The 16,016-nt window shown below is 37.9% G+C and overlaps 1 protein-coding gene across 1 annotated transcript in view; it reads right to left on the reverse strand.

Annotated features, from left to right (window-relative positions):
* The window catches only part of LOC149791071 (uncharacterized), a 57,552-nt gene extending 42,196 nt beyond the window's left edge, over nucleotides 1–15,356 (reverse strand). The window contains exons 1-3 of the mRNA XM_089971459.1: nucleotides 15,298–15,356; nucleotides 14,210–14,263; nucleotides 13,398–13,429 (exon numbers count right to left, since the gene is read on the reverse strand). Coding sequence (XP_089827585.1) covers nucleotides 13,398–13,429; nucleotides 14,210–14,263; nucleotides 15,298–15,316 — 105 coding nt within the window. The 5' untranslated portion in view covers nucleotides 15,317–15,356. The remainder of the gene's footprint in view (nucleotides 1–13,397; nucleotides 13,430–14,209; nucleotides 14,264–15,297) is intronic.
* Between the last annotated feature and the right edge of the window lie 660 nt (nucleotides 15,357–16,016).

Here is a 16,016-nt window from a genome sequence, read left to right on the forward strand (position 1 = left end):
GCCTTTATCTAAGACGACCCCCGTACGGATCCGGTCTGAAATTAGCCTACCAGCCTCAAATTTAGATTTATTCAACGAAGCAAAGAATAAAAAAATAAAATTTTTCAGAGGCGTATTTATGCGGGATCAACTACCAGAAAAACCGAACCCTACCGAGACAGGAATAATAAATCTCGATTCAAATACTGGACCTGGCACACATTGGGTCGCCTACGCGATTAATCCACGCGAAGTTGTTTATTTTGACTCGTACGGACTAGCGCCACCAAAAGAATTCGTCAATTACGTGTCAAAGTTAAATATTCCAATTTGGTATTCGACACTTCCGACGCAGACGTTAATGGATCCACCGATATGCGGTCCTGAATCAATTAACGTCCTCGATGCAATTTCAAAATCATCCGATCCGTATCACAAGATCGTATTTAAATACGCCGTAGATAAATATCATGGTTGATATTTACGGTAGATTTATCTACAGGAAGAAGGAAGCAGAAGTGACTGACGTCGATCTATCAAAATTTGCAACCAAGAGTGATATTAATAATCTTCTATCGCTGTCAGAGGTAGATCCTGGCGAAGTTGCTGTTTTTCAGAGCCGCGAAGGAAGATTACAAACCAGCAACGTGAAAATAACCGATATAATCAAGCGAGACGAATATAATGATCATATCAGTCAATTTACTCGTCAATCGGAGATGGTATTAAAATCTATAGCTGATATTACCGATATTATCACGGAGTTTCCACCCAAGGCCGATATCGCGAATATGAAACAAAAAAATAACGAGCTATCAGCAACGTTGCTCCTAAAGGCTGATAAGACATTACACGATGATCTTCAGGACAAAGTATCAAAAAGATTTAACAATCTAACTCGGGATCTTAAAAAACTCGAGGAGGCATCAAATAAACTCAGCAAAAAAATCGAGGAAGATATAAAAAAATTCATCGATACCTCCTCCGCTACACACAACGATCTCAGCGAGAAAATAAGAAAAATCAACGATGAAATTACCAAAATAAATACCGCAATGGGCCAGAAAATCGATAAAACATCAATCGACGATTTCGACAAAAAAATCAGCGAGGAAATTAATAAACTCAGCGATGTTGTTGCTCCCGAATTTACCAAGGGGTTTAACGCGATACGTGAATCGATAGATGAGAAAACGAAAAAAATCAACGAGGATATTGCTAAAATTAACAAGGAAACTTCCGAGATACGTCAAATCGCGGGTCAGAAAATCGATCAAGCATCAATCGACGATCTCGACGAGAAAACGAAAAAAATCAACGAGAATATTGCCAAAATTAACGATGAAATTAACGTGGTACGTGATTTGGCGCGTCAAAAGTTAGATATAATCCCGTATAGAGTGAAAATTGAGGATTTGGAAACATATCATCGCGAAACAACCACAAAAATTAACGATATTAACACAAAAATATCGTCAGTGAATCTTCCAAAATTGGCGCGTTTTCACGTGCCAGATCAGGTGGTAACAAAAAATCTTCCCTGCCATGTGCCATTTGTGTTTAGGACATACAATTATACTTGGAAACCTGGAGAAGGTTTTACTTTCACCGCGCCAATTACTGGCGTATATCGAGTATATATTATCTCCGAGATAAAATTTAAGGTACAACCAGGACAGAATCGTAAAATCCATGAATTTTACCCTGGATTTTTTATTATTTCGCTAAGTGAAGATAGCTATACAGTATTCGAACTAGAATCACCAGATAGAACCAACATAGGACCGGTGAATTATTTTGTAATTTTCGAATATTTATCGGGATTGGCCAAAGTTGGTAATCCGTAATTGTTAGATACTAATAAATGACCGCATCGGATTACCGTTACAATCAGGCGCGTTCATGGCAGGATTCGCTAAAAAAACTCCTCGACGAGTATCAGGTAAAAATAAAGAAATATCAGCGCAGATTAGTTGCCATCGATGTTGCTGTGTACGCAGCGAGTGCAGTAGTCGCCGGTGCGGCAATAATCTTATCCGCGGTAACAACAATCGCGCCAATCGTAGCAATGATAATAATCTCGTCGACAACAACAATCGCTGGTGTTCTCAATATCATCGCGAAAAAAATATCCTCGTGCACGAATGAGAAATTGTCTCTATACACGAGTAAACTATCCCAGGTCAACGAGGCGTATTCGAAATTATCATCGTTGCTTTCTGAGAGTCTCAACGACGGCGTTATATCCGATATGGAATTTTCCGTGATGGTAAATATCTACTCCGAGATTGAACAAATGAATATCAATAATGTCGGAACTAACTCAAATCGTGACAAACACGACACCGCCGATAACGACACTGATATCGGCAAGCTCAACCAGGCCAGAATTTAGTATCGATTTTCCAATACCAATTAGCGTCAAGGAAATTGCGCTGTCACAGTTACGCGTCTATAACAGCTGACCCAATGTTAGGTCGAAATCATTCGGTAGATTATCGTCGAATAATTCGCTTGTTTTTGCCAATAAAAACCGCCTCGATGGAACTCCCGATTGGATCGTCGTTGGCATACCAACAGGCAGTTACGAAATTGAGCAACTAGATAAGGAACTTACCAGTAGAATATCAAATATAACCGGCGATGCTACTCCAGGAATAAAAATATCCTCGCACGATCCAACATTGTCGTCGATAATCGAGGTAAAATCGCCATATATCGTTGATATTTACCAGTCATCGATTAGGACAGTTCTAGGTTGGCCCGAAATCGCACCTCTGGCAAAACCAGAAAAACCAGATTTTATTATTCCAGGTTGGCACGAAGAAGCTCCTCCAGAACTACCGGAGCCAAAAAAATCAGATTTTACCACCGACGAAGGATGGTACGGAAATATCAAACACAAGCCTCTGATCCACAGCGCCATCAACCTCATGAATAACCACAAATTTAACCTGGTAATGTTCGCTTTTACTTTTAGGGACGAAAGAATTCTCTCGTGGTTGCCTCTTCCTAAAATTCCCCCCGGTGTGAAAATCTTCGACGCTACCAATATTAACAGGATAATAGCCCCCATAGACGGTATCTTGGTAAGAAGAACCCTCGACGAATTTATTCAAGAACATAAATTACAATTAAATTTATTGCGGGAATCCTTTCATGAATGCATCTTAAATAAATCAGGTTCATGCAGCGAAATTATCGAACGCGTGAAGATTTTAAATCAACTCGCGAATGATGTTGAATATTATCACGGTATGTTCATTCGGGCGATGATCGACGATATATCAATTGCCGATTATGTTCTTCCTATTAGCAAATTCGAGTTGATCAAAAATTCAGGAGAAAAACAAAAAATTCATGAGAGTATTTGGATTAACCGAGGAAACGCTACTAAATTTCAAATTTCCCGATTATGATGTTGATGAAATGAGAAAATCCGTCACTGATACCATCGATGATTTATTTCCGAAATTACATGCCGCGTGGACTAAAAAAATACAATCAGAATCGATTCTCAAACATAATAATGATCCTGCCGGGCAAGGGCGGCATATCTCGCCGGGTATCGTTAACATAACGGAGGTTATCGCGATTTATCTTCACGCGGATGTCGTCGAAGGTAGCTACAACGTGGATTCGTCTGTGTCAGAGCAGGCACAGCAGGGATTTATCTTATATTCGTTTTCACCTAGCGCATCTCCGGGTTTTTTGATAATAAAAGAGCCAGTAAATCCGTTTTACCTGCGATGCCACAATCGATTATTGTCGAGGATAAATTTCAAACTAACAGATCAAAATGGACATTTGCTTGATATACGCGGAGAAACACTGAGTATCAATTTGTTGGTGAGATCGTAAATCTGTCCGCCAAAGAAAAATGGCCAAAAAAATAAATAAAAACCAGGAAATTTTTCAAAATTAGTAAATTTCTTAATTTTGATGGGGTAAATACCCGTCAAATTGAGTAATTTATATAATTTCGTAAATCCGTTGGGGTAAATACCCGTCAAATTGAGTAATTTATATAATTTAGCAAATCCGCTGGGGTAAATGGTAGTCAGAAATAAGAAAATTGTACAATTTCAGTAAATAAATTATTTCGGTAAATAATAAAAAAACATTAATAAAAATCAGAGAAATTAAGAAATTTGTGTAATTTTATGTTTTTGATGGGGTAAATGCCCGTCAAATTGAGCAATTTATATAATTTCGTAAATCTGCTGGGGTAAATACCCGTTAAATTGAGTAATTTATATAATTTAGCAAATCCGCTGGGGTAAATGGTAGTCAGAAATAAGAAAATTGTACAATTTCAGTAAAATATTAAAAAAAAATAATAAAATCAGAAATTTTTTTTTTTTTTTGTGGTAAGAATCAAGAATCTTCAGAATCTTCAAAATCTTCGATTCCAATTTTGATAATATCTGAAATCTTCAGAATCTTCAGAATCTTTAGAATCTTTAGAATCTTTAGAATCTTCGAATCCAATTCCAATTCTAGAATCAGAAATCGAGGATTCCTTGACTCTAGAATCAGAAATCGAGGATTCCTTGACTCTAGAATCAGAAATCGAGGATTCCTTGATTCTGCTTTCATCAACCAGCTTTTTCAACTGCCTGACACGCGAGCTTGTAATTTTTCTTGACTCATACTCGTCGGACAATCTCGACCTAACTTTTTCTACCAGCGTCGATAATTTAACGAAATCCTCGATTTGATTATAGCTGACGGTCGCAAGTGATTGATACATCGCAATCTGGATTTTCTTTATGAATTTGTATTCTGATGGTAGCGTGTACCTGTACTCGAGCTTTCCTTGGACAATCGTCTCAAATTCGGACCGGATTTTACCCGCGTCCAAATCTGAGGATAAATTTATGTTTTTATTTTTTAAATTCTCGATGGCCTCGATGATGTTGTTTACGTTTTCTTCGTCCATTATATAATTTTTGTAATATTCAATTAATTTTTAGAAATCTTCGTTTTCACTTTCTGAGTCTGATATTATCGGAATATAGTAAAATTCGATCCACTCGCCAAATAGATATGAGAATGTTGCATTTTGAATTTTTTCTGCCACTCGCCACACCGAGACTATATTAATACCGAAGTATCTTGCAGCGGCCCTCATCGATGTAAATGCAAGTTCCTCGCTTGTTTCTTTATTTATTGATTTAACCGCCTTAGCTATTCGCGGTCCGCCGGTATTGCCGGATCTGCAATTTTCACTCTGAGTTACTGCTCGAAGATTAAATAATTTATTATTAGCTTTATTTCCATCGATATGATCGATAACGAGACCGATTTCTATTGGTCCGTTGAAAACCTCGAATACAAATCTGTGATTACAATAGCTTGTACATCTTCGTTTTTTGTTTTTGTTGATGGTAAATCTGAGATATCCAAATCTATCAACTTTACCAAGACGATTCTTTGTTTTAATATGCCTGACGATACCATCCGATGATGCCTCGTATCCCATGATCGTAGGATGAGATTTAAACTCGCATGTCATTGTTGTTTCTGGAGTTGCTGATTTTGGATTCATATATAATAATTATATGTCTAAATCGTTATTTGCCTTGAATCGATTAATATAATCTTCTTCACATGTTATAACCGACGAGGATCTTTTTTCATAATACCGACGCAATTCTCGATAATTTTTTCCTCCGCAGGCTAAACACAATCGAGTTTTTCCTCGCGTGCCAACTTGACAAACTAAGCAACGTTGTGGTCCTTTACTACCACGCCGAATCGCGTGTATATGAGCGCCGCAATAATCGCCTATGCAGGATTTATCACAGAAATTTGTTGAACCGATTAGTATCCATTTGCAATGCATTATTATAATTTAAACATTTGTCTAAAATATAATCATGGATGCATTTGATCTTGATGAGGCAGAATATATTATACCTGAAGTTGATCGGGCCAAGAGAGAATTTTTCGACGATGGAGCGATTCACACTTGGTCGACTTGGAAAACGAATTCCATCGATGCTACGATGAATCTGGAACGAGCCAAGAAAATAATCGAGCACATAAAAACCGAACACAAAGAAGAGCGATTTATCTTTGGAATAAAATTTATCGCACAAATGCCCGACGATACTTGGATTATTCGTGATAAACGAGATCCAGTGCGTGGCGGTAAGAAAAATGTTATTCTCGATAAAAATTCTAAGCCCGGATTGTTATTGGGAATCGACGGTCCTTATTATGCCAGGGCGTATCCATCCAGTGCAGTCGTTTATGGAATTTATCGGCTAAATAACAACCCTGACGTGAAAAATCTACCCGCGATGAAAGAATCGCCGATGATAAATTGTGTGGCTGAGCGCGTAATCGAACATATGAAAAACGCTCGACGTGGATCTGGTCTGACCCAGTTGAGGTTGGATAAAATTATCGCGTGGGCGAAGACCGTCGCTGATGGTGCATCGGTGGATGATGTGGCTGCGTTGAGCAAAAAACTTAAATTTCCTATTACGGTGAAAACACTATCGGGAGAAATATTATATTCATCGCCATATAGATCCCGAGGAGCGCCAATCGAGATTGTCGATCACAATTCCCACGCGTGGTCGCAATCGGTGATGATATTTCCACGAGATCGTATTGTTAAATTTTATCCTATAGATGCCGCAAAAGATAATTCCGATGCTATGTTTAGATTTATCAAAAAATTAAGCGCATCTGATCCAATATCGATATGGTTATTCTCGAGCGAAGAAAGATACGATCAATTTATTCTGCCATGCGGCGATATTTACCGGGATGAAATATTACACGAGTCGATGAAAAATCTCGCGGTGAAATATTCGTCGAATCCCGATCAATTACTGACAAATTGCTTTACAATTCCGTCTGTGGCCGCTCACGCCGCTAGACAGAAAAACTCGTGGAAACCTACAAGGAACGAATTCCTCGCTGATATTCAACTTAGCTGTATCGAATACGGCCATGGCGGATTGTGGAATACCAAATACAATTTCGAAGATATGATCTCCGTTGACATGAGCGCGTGTTATCCTGGAAGTTTCCTCGGATATGGCGATTGTGCAGATTATTTTGCTAAATTCGGCCATCCTACCAGCGAGATGATAAGAGTAGCGATTAACGGGCCGTTACCTGATTTTGCCATAACCGGATTCGCTTGTGTTACGTCATTCGAGTTTGCTGAAAATTTGCATAAAATTTGCTATATTTGGTTTGGTAGGCATTTCTCTCAGCGCCGTTGGGTTCCTACGGTGTTGTTGAGATATATGCTAGATTCGTCGATGTTAGTATCGTTGACAGTGAGCGAGGCGATTATATCCTACAGAAAACAAACTAATGTGTGGTTGCCGACGGACTGTGACAACGCAAAAGATACAGGAAGAAAAATAATTGGTAAATTTACTCAAGGTGGATCTGTTGATCATAAACACCGGCACGCTAGATTATTTATCAACGACGCCGAGATGGATTTTATAATCGCCGATACGGTATCACGAGGAATATTTTGTAATAGAGAGAATATTATGATTGATGGAGCAAAGTTAGGTACCGTGATTAGCTACCTTGACGGAGAATCAGCGCAATATACGCATTTACGATCATCGATGCTCGCTTATGTAAGTATAAATTTACTCTCGATGATAAATAAATTTTCTGATATCGCGGTAAGAGTCGCGACGGATTCATTTTATATCGATAAAAAATACCAGTGCAGGCTGGAAAATTTAATCACCGATGGTAGTTCATGGGGAACCTGGAGGATAAAAAACGAAGATATTTTAGATTATTGCGAAGATGCCGATGTTGAAGATTGTGATAAATTTCATCGAGATAAATTTGAAGATTTTTCCAAAGCCGCATCTGCATTTGACCCAATTTCACGCAGTAAAATCGTTTACCTAAATGGACCTGGCGGTAGCGGTAAAACAACGCGAGCAATAAATTTATTTGCAAATTCTGACATGATTGTGTTGACTCCGACTCACAGATTAGCGCGAGAAATAAAGCAGCGCGGAGTTAATTCTTGCACGTATCACAGTTATTTCAAATACAGCGGTGGATCATGGGATTCGGCTCGCATGGGAAATAAATATATCAATAAGATTATAATATTTGATGAGATTTGCACAGTGAATTTGGATATATTAAAATCGATCTTGACTTGGCTGGAAGGGAAAAATACCGCCGTGATAATGTGCGGAGATCACGGCCAACCTGATCCTATCGATGGTGAATCGCCTCACGAATGGCTCAGAAACTTCGTTGATTATTATGAAGAAATCGACGCCGATTATAGATCGACTGATATTTTACTAACCGAATTCAAAAAATTAATTCGATTACAACCTAACAAGATTCAGTGTGACGTTATGAGAAGAATAATCGACGAGACTCCGATGAGCGATTTTCTAAATTTGTGGCGTCCCGATCATTTGATCGTTGCTAGTAGGAAAATTATTCGTGATATTATTCAGGAAATGTTATTCAAGCTGCATTGCGAGAAATTTCCAACGCTGCAGGTACCATTATGTTACAGGCCCGCTAATACCAGGAAACAAAATATTAATATTATTTTGCCATGCGGAGAGGAAAAGATTTTGGTCTTGAATGATATTATCTTTGTTGATATTATTCTTGTCAATGACGCGATAAATGCAGAAAAATCACCGTGGAAACTAGGATACGCAACAACGATACACTCATCGCAGGGATTGACCGTAGATGGCCAAGTTTGGATCGTCGATGATAGAATTTCCTGGTCAAATTTAGTGTATTTAGCCGTGTCGAGAGTAAGAAAATTATCTCAACTAGGACGAATTCGAGTAAATCACATAAGTGACGCTGGCGGTAGTTGAGTATCTTCGGGTACTATTTGTAATTCTTCTTTGGTAAATCCGCGTTGTGGCGCTAACGAATCTAGGATATAAATAGCTGGTCTTCCTGACGATCTTGTTACGGCGGATATTTTATGTGTTGTAACGCTCCAGGTTGGGTCGGTTGCTCTTTTTCTGCCTCCTTCGGCCTCGCCTTCCTTATACAAATACCTGACTGTGACACTACCTAGTACAGGCTGAATCGTGGAATCTCGCTTCAAAGGTATATTCGATTTTGTAATTGCAATTGCAGGTTTCATTGCTATTGTTCGAGTTACTTCGTTATTTAACGCGTTAATCACATGAGGCAATCTTGATACCCAATCGTGAGATCGATTATTCTGAATAAATTCACGCGCGTACTGGTATCCGAATAATCGTTCTGCAAGCGTTTTATTGAATCTTTCGACGATAGCTTGATTGTGATGAACACCTACAATACCGCGACGGATTTTAACATTATTTTTATTCATTAATGAAGTAACCGCGCCAAGAAATTCTCGACCTGGATCAACCTGAAGAAGATTTGGCCATGTCAACGGGGATCGTGAATAAATTTCGCTAAATGCCTTGGCAATTTCTGTTGCTGTTTTATTCGATAACGGCTCCGCTTCTTTATACCTACTAGCGATATCAACGACTGTCAAAACATATTTGTATGTGACTCCGTCGACGGTATCGTAAGGAAGAAACATAAGATCAGCCTGATGGACCTCATTAGGGACACTGACGGTGAAACTTGCATATGGTATTTTCTTAGGCGGAGGAAGATATATTTGCCAAATTGCCTGTTTCGATAACCACGATTCAGCGGTGGATTGTTTTACTTTAGCGGCTTTAGCGAGTTTGGCAATTGCTGATTTTCCTCGCCAGAATCCTCGCGGAGAATAATATATCTGCTCCATTATTATTTACCAGCGCCGAGTACTAATTTACCTTTCATTGCGCCTTTTATCAACCAAGTTGCCAATTTTTCTTTGAAACTTTTGTCAGGAATCGCGTTTAGTGCGTGAATTAGCCTGATATCAGCGAGATGCCTTTGTTGTAAATCCCCGCTGCGATACGCGAGATCGTGGTAGTAACAAGCGCTATCGATGGCGTTTACTGGATCTTCACCTTGCTTTGGTTGGTTATTATCGTCGAGTCTTATATCGAGTCTTGTTCCGGGTCCGCAGTAATTGTACCCTGGTAGATGCTTCTCTCCGGGATATTTCGCCCAGGGCAGCCCAGGTAGATTTTTCATGGAGGCGGCAATGTCTCCTCCGGTTCTTCTAGTTTTTTTTTTACGAATCTGAACTTGCGTGTCTTGCAAACTTTGCATTCTCCTGCAATTGCGTTTCTGTTATTGCGTGTAACGATTTCGGTTGGATTTAACGTAGCTGTGTGCGTGCGGCACTTAACACAATATAGATCCATGTATTCTAGTAACATGAATGTAATTGATTTTTCAGCCACGAAGCGACGCGAGCAAATAAAACACAACGCGGTATTACCAAATTCGATTAGAATGATAATTATTGGCCCGTCGGGATCTGGCAAGACGCAGTTGTTGCTAAATTTGATTATGCGATGGCTGAAATGGGATAAATTGTATTTGGTTGCACCGTCCGTTGACGATCAGCGCTGTTATCAAGTGCTAAAGGAATTCAGCGACAATACCGACGAAGGCACAATCGAATTCATCACAGACATCAATGAAGCTCCATCCGTGGAAAATTTAGACGGCGATGTTAATAATCTTGTTGTATTCGATGATGTTATGCTGGACAAGCAAACCAACCCGGCTAGGATATTCTCGCGTGGCAGACACAAGAACACCGATGTGATTTACGTGACACAGCGGTATACGCAGATTCCCAAGGTGATCAGGGACAATTGTAATATTTTATCGGTATTCAACGGCGTAGACACGCACACGCTGAGAAATATTCATCAGACCTGGTGTAACGGCGACATGGACATAAACAAATTCAAAAATTTGTTTAGCCGCGCTCAGGCAACACCGCACGGTTTCATCACGATAAATCTTCATGATCCACGAAGTCGGTATCGAATCGGTCTCGATCAAATTTATTCATGAAAAAGCAGCCCAACCATGCAACAAAAAAATTAACACAAAAATACTATCCCGAAGAATTCTTCTTCATTTATTTTTCCTGTCCTGGACGCTATATTTACTAACACACCGGCGCGACCACCCGATGCACTTGGTCTGAAATGCATGAAAATTAGCTTCCGTAGAAGGCTGTAAAAGTGAAATCCGAGGCTTCTACGGAGAATGTTCGCGTAGGAAGCTTTATTTTGTCTGTTCACGATGGTCTGTTAAACTTCCCTGCTGCTTACATAGTGGAGAGCTCAGTACTGAGAAGGGCATGGGGTGCTTATATAGAACAATATAACTGTTGTGTGAGCTCGTTAGTCTTTCGTTTACATATATCAATGTATTTTTATCAAATTGTTTCATAGATCCTGACTAATGCCCTGAAATAATTAAATTTTTTGAAAAGAAATATTTCTTAAGAAAATCCAGTGATAGGCAGCTACAACACTTGAACGAAAAAGGCTGATCCATCCATTGATACAATGGAGTATTGCTGAGTTTTCTGTTTTCGTTAGATTAAGTATTGTCAGGATGGTAGGACTAAAATGAATGCGATCAAGGGTCTGGAAGACATTTCACTTTTCTCATTTTTCATTGTTGCTTCCAGTCTGCTCCCGCATTTGTAGACTTTGTGTTGAATAGCCTATTCATTGTTCCAAATGTTTCGAAATTCTACATTCACAGTTTGGTAATGCATACAGTATAGTAACTGAAGTTACTCTCTGTACATCCATCGTTAGAGATGTTATTTTGTTTTTAAATCAAGGTCTTGTCACAAAATACTACAATAGATACTATTGTTGCTTATGTCACACACTTACTATTAGCATAGTATGATCCCTTTGCCTCATATAGTGCTAAAACGTATTCCTGGCACACACTCCTGCTGAAAATATTACTGTCTTTCGGTTTGTGTTGTGTAACACTTGTAAATTAAATATAGTAGTATGTGTAACACTTGTATTAGGATATGAAATATTTATGAATGTTCTTAGTAATATTAATATTCTCTTTCTAGCTGGTATAAGAGAACGACACTGGCACACTGACAGTATAAACTATTACAATGGTTTTATTAGAATGTTTAGAACAAAGGTTTTATAACACTTTGGGGTGGATGATTTGAATGTTAGGTGCTTGTGAAGCAGAACCATCGCAAGCACACATAAACACACACACGTACGCACATGGGAATGTTACAGCACAAAGTACCCATCAAATATGAAACTGAAAAATCGGGATGCAGTAGAAAAACAAGCACAAGAACCAGCTGCAGAAAATGTCGGTAAAACAAAACATAAAGTGATGTATAAGGCAACGCGAACACTACATTTTAGACTGATAGTGAGCTTTTAGAATGTTCCAGGTGTGCGGAAGAAACCAACTATACCATAAAGATTCATGCACACCCTGAACAGATCACAAAAACCAAAGTGGAAATAGAGTGTAAATGAAAATATTAGAATTTGAATCTACCCTACATTTTCCTATTCATATTTGTATTATACTTTTGTTTCAACATGCAATGAAATTTCTGTATGCAATGGTTCCATCGCATATATACATAAATATGCAATACTTATATGGTTATAAAACGATAAAATACCCTTTCGATCGTCCTGAATCTAGTTGCTTCGTAAAGCAATTTCTACAACAATTACATCCGTTGCTCCTGGTCTCCATTTCGTTTGGTGATTGTATAATACCCAGGTTTCGGCATTCTTTTACCTCCATTTATTGCAGTGTTAAGTTGTCAATATTATGACAGTACGGGCTACACTAGAATAAAACCCACCCAACCACAACCAAGAAAGTGATCCGTCCTATATTTAATTCTATAGGAGTCCCAGAAATCGTCTGGCTCTATATTAATAGATAATAATAATGGTACAGAAAAGTCACTGAGAAGAAATGGTACTATTTATAGATTTCAAGTGTGCCAGAAATAGTATCGTACAAGTGCAAAAGAGATCCCAATGATTTCAATTTACAGGTGAATCACACGTATATTTGCACCCTATACGAGGAAAACGACCTTACTTTTCTCATACTTTACTATGAACAAAGATTAAATATTGTACTGTTCTTAATCTACAAGAAATATAGATTAACTCCCGATACGTATTGTTTATATAGATTTAGCTACATTATAAATTATGTTCATATAGAATTAACAACAAAATGTTATTGAATTAAGAACATTATACATTATGGTTAGATAGAATTAGATTAGCCCCCTTATAAATTATATTTATATACTTGTGAGATCACACTATGAAGAAGACAAGAAACCACATGCAACATCATTGCATCTTTGTCCTTGGGATCAGAATCGCAAGGGCTATATCAACTCTTGGAGTGTGGGTCTGAGGTAAATGATGTAACTTTCTTGCAAGTTTACACAATTGAAAGTAATTTAGGTAACAAATATTTACTACCTGGCTTAGGAATAATCTCCTTCCACGCTCATCTGTTAACAAAATCAGAAGGTATTAATGATGTGGTATTACAAGTGTAAGCATTTACAAGTAAATTCAATTCCCATTTATGTTGAATCACGTTTTATAACCAAGTTATTCAAGTCATAAACGAAACACTCTGCTTGTTGGGGTAGGTGGGAACGTGAGCTGGTAGTCGTGGTGTTGTCAGCAGCTTAGAAATGAACCAAAAGAACCTCTTGTGTTGGCATTTATCAGGAGGTTCAATCACTATGTATACTAAGAAATTTTAAATCTACAATGTCGAAATCACAGCACAACACATTGTTTGTTAAGTGAACACGTTCATAAAATCATGTGTGTGTGTGTGTGTGTGTGTGTGTCTGTGTGTGTTTTGAGATTAGGATTTTAAAGTAGCTTTAAATAAGTTTCAGTCATATCGCTACGATATCAGCAGTGTGGCAATGTATTGTGATATCTAGGTCTATGGCATCATGCTGCAGACATGTGGCATGATGTCCCACCCAGTCGCATTATCCTGACACCAGGCTGACCAGTCTTAACACTGACCTCTTAATGCTGAGGCAGCTGTAAGTACCATTATATAAGTCTTTGGTATGACTTGGCCTGGATTCGAACCCGAGACGAACCTCATCTGACCAGCGACTGGATACTTTAGTTTTCGTTTACATTTAATTACTCTCTATCTATCTGTCTGTCTGTCTGTCTCTCTCTCTTTATATATATATATATATATATATATATATATATATATATATATATATATATATATATATATATATATATATCACCTGCTGCATAAATCAACACGAAATATACATTGAAAGCCCACAGAAGTCCAAATTCTGGAAGAAAGGAAAGGTAATAAGGTAATGTATAAGGAAAAACAACTATTCCTTTTATTTTTTGTTCTCGCTAAATATAAAGCACTTTCTAAAGTGGCATCGGTTTATAGTGTTGACGTTGAAAATAATTTTGGTTGTTAGTATTTATGATGATAGTAAGTCAAACTTTTAAAACCATCTCTCTCCCTTCCGCACACCCTCACGCACGCACGCACACACACACACACAAACACACACACATATTTAAACGGTAATATTCTGTTTTTTTTGACGTTATATTTACCGTATGTATGATATATTATATATGTATATATATATTATCTTAAATAATAGGCTTAGTAATAACGGCTATAGGTAAGTGTCAAATGATATCCAAATATATAGCTTCCTACCTTAATAATGAATCAGTCAAACAGGCAGTGTCAACATCTTACTTGGATACTTAAAATGCACTATTGTAGTTTTTATAGTATTGTTGAATAATGTTCCTTATCCTTCTGTGAAATATTTTATCCAGCAGAAAGTCATTTGTGCATGGCTTTAAGTAAAACAGAAAATATAGACGCTTACTATAATAGGTTACTTTGTTCTGGTGAAGATTCAAATTTTATAATAACAAGTTGGATTATGTAGACTATTTAAAGTTAATCATCCTTTGTAATTCCTTTAGCGTACGGCATTTAGAAAAGGACTGAATAAGTTCGAATGAAATGACGACAGGTGTCACGACCAAGATCGCAAAGCAAGCGGGATTCAAAACACTGTTATATGCACAAACATACTGGAATACTATTTTCGTTTAGAAATTCACACTATATACATGAAAACATTACATAAATTGACATTTATATACCACAGATTAAGGAGTTAATCTTTTGATTCTACATTGTAAGTATCGATACAAGAATATACGAAAGAAATATAGAAAGGATAACACCAACATAATCAGAGTATACACTTCTTCCCCCTCCCTACCCCCACCCCGAAAGACTTTTTTTACATGTAAGTTCATATGTACAAAAATGAGACATTACCTTTTGCGTATTGCGCCATGTTGAGACACTAGTGATAATGCCGCAATCGCATAACCGTTATCATGTCCTAGGTTTAAATATAGATTTATGACTGATAACGCCGTCACGGAACTGTATCAATGACACAGATCGGCTGGGACCGTGTACCTTCACATTACTAATTCGATCTGTAAAATATCATGAATTCTAAAAATATATGATACCTTTAGATGAATTAAAATAATTTTGTGTGGTGCCATAGCCAGTATGAGGTCGTCAGCTTCCATATTGGATTTCAGCTGATACATAAGTCCTCGTAAATGTGGGTAATAATAGTTGCGGGGCAAATGGAATAAAGTGTCTTACCTAATGAGACACCCTTGTAGCAAAGCCTCACACAAGTTGGTAATTTAGACCCCGATAAATTGGAGTCACGTGTTGTCAGAATAGCCGGTCCGGTCTGACTGATCCCATAGTAGAATGTGAACCAGCACACTTTCCGTTGCTATTCCAGCATGTTAACCAGTGAATAACAGCAGCTCTTGGAACCATTAGTCTCTTCTTACGTAGGAGAGTATATCGGACCTATTCTACCTACTCGAGCTTCGCTGACAAGTGCGTCATATTTACAAGTACACTAATATACCTATAATAAGCATTTGATTACCAATCATTGTACAAATTAATTGCATTAGTCAGTATATAAATACACATGGGGAATTTGGCCTATATGAAAAAAT

The sequence above is a fragment of the Sinohyriopsis cumingii genome, chromosome 10, assembly GCF_028554795.1.
Source record: "Sinohyriopsis cumingii isolate HCF-2022 chromosome 10, ASM2855479v2, whole genome shotgun sequence".
NCBI classification, from domain to species: Eukaryota; Metazoa; Mollusca; class Bivalvia; order Unionida; family Unionidae; genus Sinohyriopsis; species Sinohyriopsis cumingii.